Here is a 17,243-nt window from a genome sequence, read left to right as displayed (position 1 = left end):
GTCTGACTCTCCGCAACCCCATGAATCCCAGCACGCCAGGCCTCCCTATCCAGCACCAACTCCCGGAGTTCACTCAAACTCATGTCCACAGGGTCGGTGATGCCATCCAGCCATCTCATTCTCCGTCGTCCCCTTCTCATCCCACCCCCAACCTTTCCCAGCATCAGAGTCTTTTCCAGTGAGTCAACTCGTCGCATGAGGTGGCCAAAGTATTGGAGTTTCAGCTTTAGCATCAGTCCTTCCAATGAACACCCAGGATTGATCTCCTCTAGAATGGACTGGTTGGATCTCCTTGCAGTCCAAGGGACTCCACAACCTTTACATGCCACCATTTGTTTGTCCATTCATCTATTAAAAGACATCTTGGTTGCTTCCAGGTTTTAGCAATTATGAATAAAACTGCTACAAATATTATGTACAGATAATTATATGGAAAAGTTTTCAGCTCATTCGGGTAAATATCACAGAGCATGATTGCTTCATTGTATGTTTTTCAGTCTCTGTCATGTCCCAACTGTTTGTGATCCCGTGGACTGCAGCATGCCAGGCTTCCCTGTCCTTCACTATCTCCTGGAGTTTGCTCAGTCTCATGTTCAATCAGTAAAGCCATCCAACCATCTCATCCTCTGTTGCCCTTTTCTCATATAGTAAGAGTATATTTACTGTTATAAATTTGAAAAAGAGATTTATTCAGCTGCATCAGGTCTTAGTTGTGGCATGCAGTATCTTTTGTTGCGGCACATGAACTCTAGTTGTGGTGCATGGGCTTAGTAGTTGTGGTGTGTGAGCTCCAGAGTGCATGGGTTTCAGTAGCTGCGGCACTCAGGCTCAGGAGCTGTGTCATGAGTGCTCTAGAACGCACGGGCTTCAGTAATTGCAGTTTGAGGCCTTAGTTCCTCCACAGCATGTGGGATCTTAGTTTCCAGACCAGGAATCAAGCCCACCTTCCCTGCATCACTGCAAGGTGGATTCTTAACCACTAGACCACCAGGAAAGTTCCAGGAGTGTATTTACTTTTATAAGAAGCTGCTGAACTGTTCCAATGTGACTGTACCATTTTGACGTCTCATTAGCAGTGAATGAGCATTCCTGTTGCCCCATAACATTTGATATTATTGGTGTTTTTAGGGGTTTTTTTTTTTTTTTTTTTTTTTCATTTTAATAGGTGTGTGGTGCGTTTTAATTTCCAGGTCTATAATAATGTATGATGTTGAGCATGTTTTCATATGCTTACTTGCATATTTCTTTTTTTGTTGAGGTGTCCAGATATTTTTACTCGTTTATTGTTTAGAGTTTTGTTTTTTTATATAATTGGGTAGATTATACTGGTTAACAGTACTTAAATGGATGTGTCTTTTGCAAATAATTTGTTTGCTGCTTTTCTCGTTCTTTAACTGTCTTTGGGAAAGCAGAAGTTTTTAATTTTAATTAAGTCTTTATTTATTTCATTGATCATGCCTTTGACTTATTTTTTATAAGGCATACCTTTTCGCATTGTGATCAGAAAGCACAGTCTATGAGATATTGATTCTTTGTAGTTTATTAAACCCTCACTTTTGTTCTGTGTCAGGACCAATTTTAGGATTATTTTTTGTGCTGACAGTTTAAAGTTATTTTGTTAATCTGTATCTTGGCATATCTAATCTGCTTGAGCTCCCTAAGGAGATAGGTATATTAAAATCTTTTTTCATCTTGTTCTCCCATATTTTTCTCTTGCTCTGTATTTTAAGGCTCAGGTGCAAAATAAATGCATGTATGATCTATCTCATAGCCAGCTATATTATCAGTCACTGGATAATTAGAATAAATTAGATTTTATAGGAATTTTTAGCAAAGTAAAGGCAGGAGAATTGATCTTTTTCCCAAACTTAATACCCATCATTTAATTTTACTGCCATGCTATGTTCATTGAATTATGGTGATTGCAGACTCATGTTTTGGTCATAAGTTTAAATAGAATTGGATTTAGAATAATTTTTATTGGTTTTTGATGAATTATCATTTAAGTATTTTTCTTTTTATTATTGTATTATTTGAGAATTTTTTGTTTCTATTTATTTTTTGAAGACTTGTAAATCACCATGATTTTCAGGATGTAGTTTGGTTGTGAAAAATGAAAGTCAGAGTAGCTCAGTTGTCCCAACTCTTTTCGGCCCCGGGGACTGTAGCACATCAGACTCCTCTGTCCATGGAATTCTCCAGGCAGGATTACTGGGGTGGATTGCCATTTCCCTTCTCCAAGGGATCTTCCCAACCCAAAGATGGAACCTGGGTCTTCTGCATTGCAGACAGATTCTTTACTGTCTGAGCCACCAGGTTGTACCAACTCTATTGGTGTGATCCTGTGGTGGGTGTGGTGGGTTGGTTTTTTTTTTTTTTCCCCCCAATTCCCTAGAGGTTTTATATAATAAATTCTACTTTTTCAAAGTGTATACATTGTAGAATACTCTTGGCTAATATTTTAATTCTTACATTTATAAGCATCATTGCCTGCTTTCTTTTTTGATACTTTCTGTTGTGTTTTGCTACTGTTATAAAGAGCTTTTCATCTCTTTCTGTGATCTGAAATAATATTGTAATCCTCTATTCTTGAAAGGTTCCATAGAGTTCTGCTGTAAAATCAGCTGGTTAAGTTTCTTTCAGTTGCATCTTTGGTAACTGACATATTCAACTGTGATGTTTTTCTTTTGGGTGAATTTTGGTAAATAGTTTGGGAGGAAATTGTTTCCTCTAGATTTTGAAATTGGTTGTGAATCTGTTCTCTGTGGTTTGTTTTCCTTATTTAGAGTAGTGAGCGGCTTTTCTACATTTCTTAGTGTTTTATTTAATCATTTTTTTTTTCATTCAGTTGAGCTTATACATTGTGTAAATGTTTACATTTTGAGTTTGAATGTGCTGAGTTTATTCACAATCCAGTTGTTGACCAGCTTTTTTAACTCTGAAAAGTATGTAAGGTCTCTTGATAATTATGTGTGTGCATTTTCCCCCCCTTATACCCAGGATTTTGTTTTTGTTTTTTTTCCTTTCAGGTATTTTCTGTATATATTGTGCCACTACATCATTTGTTACAGTGTCTTACTGTTTTTAGTTAGCACTGCATATTTTTCATTATATTAAAAGCAGATCTGAGTTTATAGTATGAAGGGAGAACTGTAATTGAACTGTCCTTGGGTGGTTATTATCTTGTCTTTGAGAGGTTCAGTTCAGTTCAGTTCTGTCGCTCAGTCGTGTCTGACTCTTTGCGACCCCATGAATCACAGCACGCCAGGCCTCCCTGTCCAGCACCAACTTCCGGAGTTCACTCAAACTCATGTCCGTAGAGTCGGTGATGCCATCCAGCCATCTCATTCTCTGTCGTCCCCTTCTCCTCCCGCCCCCAACTTTTCACAGCATCAGAGTCTTTTCCAGTGAGTCAACTCGTCGCATGCTTTGGGGAACTCATGTTTTTTAAAAAACAGTAATTTTGTAGGCAAATGTTTTATAAATAACCTATACTAACATGACTGACAATACTTAATAACTACTTGCCTGGGTCATATTTTAGCCTATGAAGATAACTCTCTAGTTGTTAGTTGTTGATAATGTTTTTTATGCCACTCACCATTCAGATATATTTGTTTTTAAGCTTTTAAAATATTACCAGTTTTGACCAGAAACATAATTTTACTGTAAGTTGCAGATTAGATATTTTAAAAGTGAAAAATTTATCAAATGAATGACTTTTCTCACTCCAAAATTTACTTTTATAAGTGAATTTGGTGTATTGTTTAAGACATTTATACAGAATTTATATTCCTGTCTGAAATTATTCAATTGCTATTGATGCGAAAAGCTGGACCCTTGATCCGTAATAAGGGTTTTGGCCTGGGACGGTGCTGTTCTGAACTCAAGCTGGCTGTATTACCTTGAGCATGTTACTTCACTTTCTTGTGATCCCTCTTCCATAAAGTGAGGCTAGTAAATGGTAATGGTAAATGGTACCTACCTCATAGGGTTTTTAAAAGGGTTATTAAAAAGGATTATTAAAAGAGTTAACTGATAACTGATGCAAAGCAGTTAGTACAGGACTTAAATAGTTGGCCATGAATTTGTCTATTAGACTGTTCCTGAATGCAGGCTTGAAACTGTTATTTCCTGAATCACTGTGAGCAAGTTGTTAACCCTTGTAAGCTTTGTTCTTTTAATTTGTAAAATGAGGATAATGGTCTTACCTGCTTTTAAAATTCAAATAAAGTAATAGGTAGTGAATGCTAAATTGCTTACTCTTTTGTATCTTCTCTTCCCATTTTTGGTGAAGAGCACATAGCCCTTTCCTTTTTCATTCTGTTATCTCATATGTTTGTTTATCTATGTTAACACCATTTAATTTATGAAGTAAGCATTACCCATACAGTTGAAGAAGCTTCCATATATGTCTCTTACTGTATCACTTTTTCATTTCATTTTCAGCAATTTTTTAATGTTTACTCCAGAGAAATTGTAGTTGTCATATTCTGCAAAAATGTGGGAACAAGTTAAGGAATTTACACTAGGGGCTTCCCTGGTGGCTTAGATGGTAATGAATCTGCCTAACAGTGTAGGAGACTTGAGTTCAATCCCTGGGTGGGAAAGATCCTCTGGAGAAGGGAATGGTAACCCACTCCAGTATTTTTGCCTGGAGAATCCCATGGACAGAGGAACTTGGTATGGGGTCTAAAAGTCTCAGACAGGACTGAACAACTAATGCTTTCACACTCACTTTCGCAGTAACCTAACTATCCTGCTACATCATTCAGAAATCCATTCTGTAAAGTTCTTTCTGACTGTTTATGGAATGGAATTATTAACAAGTCTCAGAAGGGCTATTAAACAGCCCAAATTTGGTCAAGTAATTTTTTTTTAATTCTAATGGCTGTCTGTAATTCCTTCACATAACTCTAGTTCCCTTTTCAGGAATTACAGAAAATAATCATCTTGCCTCACCTAGTTTTGTTAAAATTACATTGATTTATATCCTCAAGTTGTCTTTTTTCGTTGTGTGTATTTATTTATAATTCATTTGGTTCTTAGTTGCTCTGTTTGGGCTTTCTCTAGTTGGGGTGAGCTCTTCATTGTGGTGCACGGACTTCTCATTGTGTTGGCTGCTGCTTTTGTTGTGGAGCATAGGCTCTAGATGCACAGGCTTCAGTAGTGACATGCAGGTTCAGTAGCTGAAGCTTAGGGTCACTAGAGAGGTTGGGCTTCAGAAGTTGCAGTTCATGGGCTTGGTAGTTGGGCTCTCGGGCTCAGTAGTTTGGTTGCTCCACTCAGTGGTTTAGTTGCTCCGTGGCATTGGAATCTTCCCAGACTAAAGATGAAACCCATGTCCCCTACACTGGCAGGCAGATTCTTATCCATTGCACCACCAGGGAAGTCCCCTTAAGTTGTCTTTTCTTATTTTCCATTCCCACATTTTGCAAATGTTTCTTAATTATTTATTTATATATTTTTTATATGTTGGGTCTTTGTTGCTTCACAGACTTTCCTTTAGTTTCAGCAAGCATGGGCTACTGTCTTGTTGGGGTATGCAACATTTCATTGTGGTGGCCTCTTGTTGTAGAGCGTGGGCTCTAGGGTACACCGGCTTCAGTAGTTGTGGTTCCTGGACTCTAGAGCACAGGCTCAGTAGTTCTGGCACACAGGCTTAGTTGCTGTGTGGCATTTGGGATCTTTCCGGATCAGAGATGGAACCCTTTTCTCCTGCATTGGCAGGCTGAGCCACCAGGGAAACTCTGATTTAGTTTTTAGTTAGTATATTACAACATCTAACACATTTGAAACTGGAATGCATTCTACCATTCATGTTGTCCTATGCTCTCTGTTTTCCAGCCTAGTTGTGCATGATTGAACAGCAAAAATACCAACATCAGAAGATTGTCAGTGGTTTGTAGGAAAATCATGACATGGAAATAATGATACAGCACTCTTTTTATCAGCTAGGAATAAAGTGATTATGGTGAGAGAATAGGAAAAGCAATGAAATCATGTGTTTAGCCATTTTCCCAAAGTAGAAATCAAAGGCAGATCTGCTCCCTTACTCAATAAAGTTGATAAGGAAGGGAAGATAGGGGGCAGTTTTAAATCGTTAAGAAGAAAATTTAGAACCAGTACCAGTGGTTTTCAGATATTTTATGGCTTTTTTTGTTTCGGTTTTTAACAAATGCTTCTTTGCTAGGAAGATTTTTAGTGTTCAACAGGGGATTATATTATATGGAAATATAATAGACATTAGCAACTTAGTTACAGTAAGCATCCTCTGTAAATTTTGAGGAATAGACTATTTTATTTGCCTATTTTCCTTTTTATGTATTCACAGAAGTGATAGAGGATGAAATCAAGTCTTAATTAAGAATGTGTGTGTGCATGCCAGGTCGCTTCAGTTGTGTCTGATTCTGTGCAACCATGTGGACTGTAGCCTGCCGGCTCCTTTTTCCATGAGATTCTCCAGACAAAAATACTGGAATGTGTTGCCATGCCCTCCTCCAAGGGATCTTCCCGACCCAGTGAAACTTGTGTCTCTTACATCTAACAACCTGCATTTGCAGGCAGGTTCTTTACACACTTGCACCACGTAGAAAGCCCCTAAATAAGAATAAATCCTTTCAAAAAGTTTAACATAAATCTGAGTGGTAAAAACTGTGATAGTTTGACAGTGCTTTTATCTTTTCTTTCTTAGAGGATTGAAGAAATTTTTATAACCCTTTTTAAAGCATACTTTAGTCTGTTACCATCTGAAAAATCTGATGCCCAGAACTGGGCTTAGTACCTTTGATCTCATCCAGTAATTCATTCATTCATTCATGATTCTTTGTAAAATTACTTTTTAAAAAACACTATTATTATTGACATATGAAAAACTGTACATACTAAATGTGTATGACTGGATGATTTGGGGAATAAATACACACCCATGGAATTATCACCAAGAATATAGACATCTATCATCCCTCAAAAGTTCTTTGCAATCCCTTTTATTATTATGTTAGTGCGCGTGTGTTTATATGGTGACCTTATAGAGCTTGTAACCATGAGGTATCACATCTGTTGATACTTGAAGTCTTACTAACACCTTTTAGTAGGTTCTTACCATTAGTGAATATATATTCTGTATCAAAGTAGTTTATAAAACATTCTCATCATGTGTTGAGGCATTTGAATTCATGTTTTATCCCTGTTAAATTTCACCTTGTTGATTATTAAATTCTGATTGTCATCCAAGGCATCCTTTCCAATTTGAACTCCTGAATCTTTATTGCATGTCAGTTTAGAACTGTGTGCAACTTTATGTAAATATTCCTTACGTTAGAGTTGTTGAGCTCATGGTCAGTCCTCTTGTACTGCATTAATATCTCATTCATATATTCTCTTCTATCCACAAGGTGTAGATTTGTGTTGCTGAAAGATTGTCTTATGTGTAGTAGTTATATAAGCAGTTGTATCCTTATAATTTTGAGACTGTAGAATAGAGATCCTGAAACCTGAACTGATCCATGCTGCTTTTGAAGTACTTATAAAATATTCTATTTTCAATTACCTCCATACTTATGTTGATCAGTTATTCAAAAGTATGCCCATTTTATACTTTTAATTTCTTTTGCTTTGAAACTAATAACATTCATGTTTACTGTCATTGTCACTGTTACATAATTTGAATCTTTGTATTAATGTTTTTCGTTAGAAATCAATGTGGACTGAACATAAATCACCTGATGGAAGGACCTACTACTACAATACTGAAACAAAACAGTCTACCTGGGAGAAACCAGATGATCTTAAAACTCCTGCTGAGGTAAAAGTTTGTTAGAGATTAAATAGACTTTTCTTTTCTTTTTTTATAAGGGTTTTGGTAGGTATTTGGCTTTCCAAAGAATAGTACCACTTATATCAGAAAAGGATGCTACAAAGGCATTCAGAGGAGAAAAGGGTTTGTACAGTCACACCAGTAAGCAAAAAGACAAAATTCATTCCCTTCTATGAGCAAACCAGTTTTATTTACTGATTTTTACCCCTGCTCAGGAACCTTTGTCAGGTGGTTATCAATTAAAAGAAAAGTGACTTAAAGACTAAATTGGAAGAAAAAAAGTACTCTGTCCACTTGATCTTTGTTTTCCTCTTTATATCAAACCTGAGTGATTTTAGATGTCTTCTTCTGGGTGCTTATGTTTTTCCAATGAAGCTAGTGTCGTGGAGATGAAGTTAACATCTTTTAGAATGGCAAATTATGTCTGTGAAAAATACAACCCCCACCTGAGTATGTATTATTTCATTTTATGTTGTAAATTTTACCATTCAAACTATACAAATATGAAAGTAAGATTGAAGGAATAAACTGGGTAAGCAGTGTTCCATTTGGTTTAATTAGGAACTCTGGTGTCCTTAGTGAGAGTTGATCTGACATTTCAAAGCTATATTTGAAAGTTGTTCCTAGTTGGCATCTTCTTTTTTCCCCCCCATTCTTAATTAAGAATTTGAAGAGGTAAAAAGTATTTTTCAGGCCACCACAGTAATGATAGTATAGCAATACTTGGGAAGGGAATTTCGCAGTTGATAAAATTTTTATTTATACCATAGGCATTTGCCCCAGGCACTGATTAGATTTGTTTTCAATAGAATTCTCATCCCACCACCATAGCAGGTTCTGTGTGTTAGGTTTTAAGTATATCATATTTAAACTGCTTCTTTACATGATGTAGTCACATAGGTTTGTGATAAATTGTTTGTGAAACTGAAATCTAGACATGACTAAATCAGATTTTGCTTTCTCTTAAATTTTGTTTTTCCTGTTTGTATTAGTATTTGTGAAAAATGGATGGTAATTATTACCTGTGGTGAGTTGTAAATGGCAAGAGCATTCAAATTTGGATTTGAAAATCAGATAGACCTGGTTTTGAATCTTGACTTTGCCCCCTAATAGGTACATTACCTTAGACAAACATAGTATATCCAAATAACTTAACATCTCTTATTTAGTAAGTATCCTGCAGTGGTTGTTTATATTGTCACCATCTTGCAAGGTTTAGAATTGTATGGGTTGATAATACCTAGTAAAATCAGGGATGTGAATGATGAAAAGAGACTAAATCTATTGCTACTATCTGAAGTTTTTTTATTTTTTTCACTTTAGCAACTTTTATCTAAATGCCCTTGGAAGGAGTACAAGTCTGACTCTGGAAAGCCTTATTATTACAATTCTCAAACAAAAGAATCTCGCTGGGCCAAACCTAAAGAACTTGAAGATCTTGAAGGTAAAACAGGGAAAAATAATTTTTAATGTTCCTTTTTATATATGTGTGTTATTCACATTGGATCAGTCCTTCATAAATAGGATTGTTCAATCAAAGGCCTTATTTTTATAAATTAAGTGATTAGAATGTTTTAAATGGTGTAACAGTTTTATGGGCTCTTATTTTCTTGTTGCTCTAGATCTCAGTTCTATAGATTTTAAATAGATTTTTATTTGATTTGATTCCACTGAAACTAGGATACCAGAATACCATTGTTGCTGGAAGTCTTATTACAAAATCAAACCTGCATGGTGAGCTGCTTTGATAATTCATTTTCTGTCATTATTTAACATTTAGAGTATGTCACTAATGTTCACTAACCATAATTGGATAAATCTGCAGTGAGAAATTTCTAATTAAAAAAATTCCTTTCATTTAAGGGTTATATTATAAATGAGCTTGTAGTTTTTAACATTGTACTTGGACTTTCTTTTTTTAAACAAAAGCGTCATCCGATAATTAAACATAGACATCATATACAATATTTCTAAAGACAGCTGTGAGTGTTGGTGCATACATGGAATATGTGACTTAACTCATTTAGCAGATAGAGAACCTTGAACTCTTTTATCAGTTTCAATTTTGTTAACATATTGTCAGACTCTGCATTTGATTTGATTTGATTTTTGATTTGATTTTAAAAATAAAATATCTTTATTTTATTTGATTTTATTTTAGCACAACATGGCAAAACAGCCTTTATTTTTATTATTAAAAATGCCATGCCTCACAGAAGGAGAATATTCTAGCATCCTCAACTATTCAGAACATTCCTGCAAATCTATTATTACCTAATATGAAAACCTAGGACTTAAAATAGATTATGGGTAGGAATTGAGAATTTATTTTTTACTCTGACTTCTAATAGAATCTGGTGTCATAATCTATATCCGGTTAGAAAAAACAAATTATAGGAGAATGGGACTGTTTGGAACATAAGATGACATCTGACAGGAAAGAGAATAAGCATTTCTTAAAGGCACTGTGATCTTATGTCTATTTAACTTTTCCCTGTGTCACCTCATTAGCTTGGATGATCATTTTATCTGAAGAATTTAATTAGTAGTGATAACCCCTTTAGTATGTTTTGTCAGCCATTCTAAACATATTTCCTTTCAAAGGGGACAAGTTTCAAAATTATTTTCATGGAGTTAAGCTTATATTATCATTTACATGGAGCACCTCATTCCCTAATAATATGAATAAATGAGATATCTTTGTTACCTGTAAAGAAAAATTAACTAGATTGAAATCTGAAATACTGAGTGAAGATCTTTAAAGCTCAATTTATATTTCTGTACTAGCATTGGCAAATAATACTATTGTAGATAGGTAGATTCCCACTTCATTCATGTAAGGAACGTCCAGCTCATTTCTGATATAACCCTACTACAAATAGTTGGTGTGCATAACTATCTACCTGTCAATGCTAGTATATATGTGCTGGAATTTCATAACATATATTTGATCCCATTTTGAATTTAGTGTCTTGAAGAAAAGCAAATGGTTTTATCCCTGAGGAAAATGTTATTTTATTCCAGAATTATGCAGATACTTTGAGGGTGTTTTTGCAGTAGCCAGCAGCCTTTGAGAAGGTAGAATTGTGGGAAGAAGCTCTCCTAAAACCTACTGTTATTTAAAATTTGTTTTTATTCTTTAATTTCTGGCCTGGGATTTATAGAGCACTTGCACTGTAAATGTAGTGTTTGTTTTTTTAAGGCTGGTAAATTAAATCTTACTGTATGGAACTTTTAATCTCCTTTTAAAGTTGTTTTCAGTGATTGTATTTAAAAACTATGTAGTGTTTATAACTTTTCTTTTTTTCTTTTTAATAGCAATGATCAAAGCTGAAGAAAGCAGGTAAGCAGTTTTGGACATCAGTACATATTTATAAATTTATAGCATCCTCCTATAACATCCTTGTTTTAATTGTCTGTGTAAATAGTATTTAACATGGTAGGCCTGATAGTTTGATATCTTTGGAGGATTTGGGACAGGGGAAGAGATGTACTCAAGATACACACATGATGCTCCTAGACAGTTATTTGAATTTGGACTACATCCTTACCAAATTAAGTCCAGAATTTGATTTTGGTTAATTTGAGAACAGATGAAATATTTTATCTATCTCTTCCTTTACCCAGATTTTCCTTTCAGTGGGTAAAATAAATAAAATTTAAAGAAATTTACAATAAAAGTCAAATTTTAAGGCATAATACAATCTGATAGGACATTTTGTAAATGAAAATGATTATTGGTTTTGGAAATGCAGAGTGTTACATCAGTGCATTATATGTTATCACAAATGTTTGCCAAATTAAAGAAATTCTGTTTCATACTGTGGTTTTAATCTTTTTAGATGGCTTAGTTTGGCAATACTGCCCTTTTTCCCTTTAGTTTCTCTTTTTCATTTGATTTTATAATAATTTAAAACAAACTTTGTGTTTGCAATTATTTGTATTGAACTGACCAGTTTTCTCTTTTTTAAATATATAGTAAACAAGAAGAGTGCACCACAGCATCAGCAGCCCCAGTTCCTACAACAGAAATTCCAACCACAATGAGCACCATGGCTGCTGCAGAAGCAGCAGCTGCTGTTGTTGCAGCAGCAGCCGCGGCAGCAGCAGCTGCTGCTGCAGCCAATGCCAGTGCTTCCACTTCTGCCTCTAGTACTGTCAGTGGAACTGTTCCAGTCGTTCCTGAGCCTGAGGTTACTTCGATTGTTGCTACTGTTGTAGATAATGAAAATACGGTAACAATTTCTACTGAAGAACAAGCACAGCTTACTAGTACCCCTTCTGTTCAGGATCAAAGTGAAGTGTCTAGTAATACTGGAGAAGAAACATCTAAGCAGGAAACTGTAGCTGAGTAAGTCTAGTAACTTGTTTTCTATGAACATTAAGTAATCTACTAGTAGATGTTTAGGCCTTTTAGAGTGATATTCTTTTACATGTTTGTACTTATCCTATTTTTTCACAGTAACTTTTCACATTTTTAACAAACAGTTGTTTTCTGCTTCCCTTTTTCTGTTTCCTTATAGTGCTTGAGTCATTAAACTTGATTTCAATTACTTATAGATCATTTTACAGCTGGTAATTTTTGGCCATGTTGTTTCCAATATTTTTGATAACTTTATTCCAAACTAACATTGGGATGACTTAATTGTATTTTGGGTGTGATTCAGAGGGTGTGAGTTAATTATATTTTTTGTTAGTGTGTACTCCATAATCTTCCCCTATACGTTCAGCTTAACTATGGGGAATTGAGGTGTTTTTGTTTGTTTGTTTTCTGGTGTGTTTTTTCCCAGCATTTTCTTCTGTAAAGGAAGAAATGTTAAGATTATACAACTTTTCGTAAAGATGGCTCAACCAAATATAGTTGATAATTCTTGGGTAATTCTTTTCTGTTTGAGATCGCTGTTTGGCAGACTTTTTTATAAACCTTCAAAGCGTATACTTTTGGTTTCACGGGTCATATAGTGTGTCACAGTGACTCACTCAGTTCTGCTGAGGCAGTAGCCAATCAGCCATAATCAATATGCAAACTCTTGAGCAGGGTCATGTTCTGATAAAGCTATATTTACAGAAATTGCCAGCAGGCTGGATTTGGCCTCGGGGGTCATAGTTTGCCAACCTCTCTTTAGATTGATCTCTACATCTTATTTTATGCACACTTGCCCAAAGCCTGTTACTCAGACACAAAAATAAGAGCATTGAGTAAGTTTTATAAGCCATTAAAAAGTATAAATTTGTGGACTAGTGAAAATAGTGTTATAGTGTAAATGTTTATTTTGGCCTTTGTGCAAGGTCTTAATAACTGAATGTTAGAGAAAATATATACTAGTATTTGTGTTCCATTAAATGTGTCTCTTATAGATGAGTTTATTCTAAAATTGTCAAATTTTGCCTAAATATCAAAGAGTAATTAAAACATTTTCCAAAGTAAAGCAAGTGTTTTTTTAAATTATAAACACCGTGTATAAATCTTTCTTTAGTTTTACTCCCAAAAAAGAAGAGGAAGAAAGCCAACCAGCAAAAAAAACATATACTTGGAATACGAAAGAGGAGGCAAAGCAAGCATTTAAAGAATTATTAAAAGAAAAGGTATTTATATTGTAGATTTTTATATGATATATAGTAAGTAATAAATGAAATTATCCTCTAATGCAGTTAGTACCTGATGCTTTTATTAAAATACTAATCCTGTCAATAGCTTTGACTGAAAATGAACTAAATTTTTTTTTAACTTTTTTTTTTAAAACTTCCAACCAAAAAAATGTATATGGTACTACAAAGCACATTCCACTTCAGCCTTTACTCTAAAGCTTTTATTCATAAGTTTTCTGTCTTCTAATCAGTAGTCTTAAGAAAGTATTAATGTATTCATGGGCTGTTTAAATTTCAGTTTTAAGTTTTCTTTTTAATCTGTAGACTGTTACACACATTTGCCTTGTGTCAATAAATTATTTTTTAAACCTTTTTTAAAACTCCTGCAAAGGGAAGTTCTTGATGTTTGCAGTGAGTATTATACTTTGTTCTCTGTTGTATGACTTACTGTTTTGTGTGAAATTTTAACTTTTCATTAAATGATTTTCAGCGTGTACCATCTAATGCTTCATGGGAGCAAGCTATGAAAATGATCATTAATGATCCACGATATAGGTAATACTTTGGTTTTTTGTTTACTTTTTACTTTGAGCAAAGTAAGCCTAGAGAATTTAAATTGTGTTAAATAATGTAACTTTATTCCCATTGATCTTCTTGTTATTTTGAATACCAATAATAGAGTTGCTTTATTTCTGATAAGAACGAAAAGTTAAAAGGGTTTGTCACACAATGTGGTCACCCTTTTATAGATATTAGAATTAATTTTTAAAGTAGAAATTATTTTCTGTGTTTGGTAACTTACTCACATTTTCTTAATTTTTTTCAAGACAGTAACATTTGATTATCTTCATTTACTCTTACATGATTTTTTTTTTGTTTAGTGCGTTAGCGAAGTTGAGTGAAAAAAAGCAGGCCTTTAATGCTTATAAAGTCCAAACAGAGAAAGAAGAAAAAGAAGAAGCAAGATCCAAATACAAAGAGGCTAAGGAATCCTTCCAGCGTTTTCTTGAAAATCATGAGAAAATGACTTCCACAACTAGATACAAGTAAGATTTTTGCTGATTATGTTGTATGTTTACTGTACTGTTTCCATGGTAGACTTTTTGCTAGGTACAATAACTAATCCAGAGTAGATGCTCATTAAATAAAGCTTAAGTGATTGTGAATGTGGTAGTTTCATAAAATAAAAGATAAATCAATAGTAAGTGTGGAATATATAGGACTTAGTTGTTAATTAGGGACTACAACAAAAAGAAGACTTTTATTTAATAATGAAATGTTGATTCCTTTCTCCTTAATATAAGAGTTCAATTATTTTTGTATTTGTGGAATAGAAATGGGCCTTTTTTATTATGTGTAGCATTTTTGAAAATTTACATTTATGTAGCATTCTTCATTTTTGAGTGCTTTATTATTTAAGATTGTAATTAAGTATTAACATCTTTGCAGTGAGGTACTGAGTTCATTTTCTGTATATTTTTATTTTCCTCACTCTTGTGGAAAAGCCTTACTGAAAAACTCTTCATTTCTTTAAGTAGTCATATTTTATCTGTTAACTAAATTTCTTAGAGTTTGTTGAAGTCTGTAATTTTGTTCTATGGGTCGTTTGGTAGTCTCTGTAGCTGCCTTAAGAAATAGAAATAGTCCTAACTGCAAAACATTGCTCAATTGGTATTATCCCCACTGTCTCTAAGGAGAAATCAAGACTTAAGCTGTCTTGTATTTTCTTAATTACCAAGAATTATGAACTTAAGAGTGGAAGAGTGTTCATCTGGTGGTGGTAAATTTAGAATAAAATTTAAATGGTTTAAAATTACTTTTTATGGTATAATACAGAAACATTTAGTCTTTTTAACAAACAGAAAAGCAGAGCAAATGTTTGGAGAGATGGAAGTCTGGAATGCAATATCAGAACGTGATCGTCTTGAAATCTATGAAGATGTTTTATTCTTTCTTTCAAAAAAAGAAAAGGTATTATTCACTGTTAACAGTATTTATAGATTGAACAACATGTTTCTTGTTTAGGAGTTACTTTATAACTTGTTCATTCTTGTTGGTTTATCTCCAGTATATGGTGCTGTAGATCTGTTTATTAGAAGTTAAGTTAAAAAATAGATAGCTCTTGGATTTTCTTGGTGGTCCAGTGGTTAAGAATCCACCAGCCAGTTCAGGGGATATGCATTCAGTGCCTGTCAGGGAAGATCCCACATGCCACAGGGCAACTAAGTCTTTGCCACAGCTACTGAAGTAGCTGATACCTAGATTGTCATTAATTGCCTGTCTTATGCCCACTTAGAAAATGCTTTTTTTTTTTTTTAGCTTGTTTGGGTTTAGAAAATACTATTTTTCCTTACAAGGCATTAATTTATGATTATTTTAAAAGAACGGCAGTACTGTGTAATTGTTACCATTAAAATGTATTTGTAGGGTAGTGTTTTTAAAATACTGGAATACTGTCCCGCAAATACATTTAGTTTTGCTCATGTCTATTTTATTATGCACTAAGTTGTATGTTATCCAGTTTTCCAGGAGACTTATAGAAATGTAAGTATTATTAACAAAAATTTGAACATAACTGAAAGTGGTTGAATACATTATCATTTACCTGTTATGTGATTTGTCTGCAGTAACTTTTGTTTGGACAGTGTCTACAATACATAGTTGTGGGAAGAGAGATTTTGTGAGGGGGAGAGGGAGTTCCAGGTTAGTCTTAGAAGAGAAGTTAAAAAAAATTGAAAGTAAGAGAGAAGCAGTTAGGCAAGAGTACTGAAAAGATAAAGAGTGTTGAAATTTAAAGTAAATGGGTAGCGTTTAAAATTTGGACATCAGAATGTGAAGAAACTTTCACTGATTGCATTTCATACGTCATGCTTTATTTGAATGTTAAAACGTATATTCATATTTTTTACTTAGGAGCAAGCAAAGCAGTTGCGAAAGAGAAATTGGGAAGCCTTAAAAAACATACTTGACAACATGGCTAATGTGACATATTCTACTACTTGGTCTGAAGCCCAGCAGTATCTGATGGATAATCCAACTTTTGCAGAAGATGAGGAATTACAGAGTAAGAGTTACAACAAAGTGGAAGGAATAGTTTTTAAACAGTTGTCCAGCAGGGAAAATTGGTCACTTTTTTTTTTTTTTTAAATGAGATCACTAACTGAATTTTGCATAATTGTTTGTCCATTCCTGAAAAGTTGTTTGTTTCCAGATAGGATATTTCTTTCTGAGTTTTGTGATTCAATACAAAATATTTTTCCCAAAATCTGAAGTTAGCTTTATCAAGTATAACTGAAATATGTTTACTAGGTCAAACCTGAAATTGTGCCTTGCAATTTATTTGTAATTTAATGGGAACTAAATTAGTGACCAGATTTATCATGCTGTGCTCTTGAGGTAATGGGTTTATAGAGATTCTCCAAAGGCAAAAAAAAAAAAAAAAATGTATTAGTATTATCTTGTAGTAAGCTTCCCTAAGGTCTGTCTTATTTTTGACCTACCTAGTTGCTTATTAAATTACAGCTTTCTTGATTACCCTTTTGAATACCATACTTAAGTAGGTTTGAGGGAAGGCATAGAATTTTATACTTGAAAAGCTCTTTGGGTAATTCTGATATTGCTAACCAATTTATCACAACAATTCTATTTTCATTATTTGTGTCATATGTCTTTTCTCAGTTTCATCCTTGAATTCAGAGTATGTTTTAATGAAGTCTTCTGGAAATTTTCCATGTGGAAATTCCCTGACAGTTAAGTGGTTAGGACTCTGCTCTTCCACTGCAGGGGGCGTGGGTATGATCCCTGAATCAGGGAGCTATAGACTTAAAAATTAGTG

At 34.1% G+C, this 17,243-nt stretch overlaps 1 protein-coding gene across 8 annotated transcripts in view; it reads left to right on the top strand.

Moving 5' to 3' along the window:
• The window catches only part of PRPF40A (pre-mRNA processing factor 40A), a 57,034-nt gene that overhangs the window by 29,915 nt on the left and 9,876 nt on the right, over positions 1-17,243 (top strand). For 4 of the 8 annotated variants that reach the window (XM_055398872.2, XM_055398869.2, XM_055398868.2 and 1 more), the window contains exons 6-15: positions 7,697-7,807; positions 9,143-9,263; positions 9,500-9,553; positions 11,138-11,162; positions 11,799-12,170; positions 13,297-13,405; positions 13,899-13,963; positions 14,290-14,454; positions 15,271-15,379; positions 16,322-16,472. In XM_055398872.2, coding sequence (XP_055254847.1) covers positions 7,697-7,807; positions 9,143-9,263; positions 9,500-9,553; positions 11,138-11,162; positions 11,799-12,170; positions 13,297-13,405; positions 13,899-13,963; positions 14,290-14,454; positions 15,271-15,379; positions 16,322-16,472 — 1,282 coding nt within the window. The remainder of the gene's footprint in view (positions 1-7,696; positions 7,808-9,142; positions 9,264-9,499; positions 9,554-11,137; positions 11,163-11,798; positions 12,171-13,296; positions 13,406-13,898; positions 13,964-14,289; positions 14,455-15,270; positions 15,380-16,321; positions 16,473-17,243) is intronic. The other 4 variants (XM_055398874.2, XM_055398873.2, XM_055398871.2 and 1 more) reach the window with 1 other exon arrangement.

The sequence above is a fragment of the Moschus berezovskii genome, chromosome 2 (assembly GCF_049115385.1).
Source record: "Moschus berezovskii isolate FMDL1 chromosome 2, NW_MosBer_1.0, whole genome shotgun sequence".
Classification (NCBI taxonomy): Eukaryota; Metazoa; Chordata; class Mammalia; order Artiodactyla; family Moschidae; genus Moschus; species Moschus berezovskii.
This window is presented reverse-complemented; position numbering and strand designations above follow the sequence as displayed.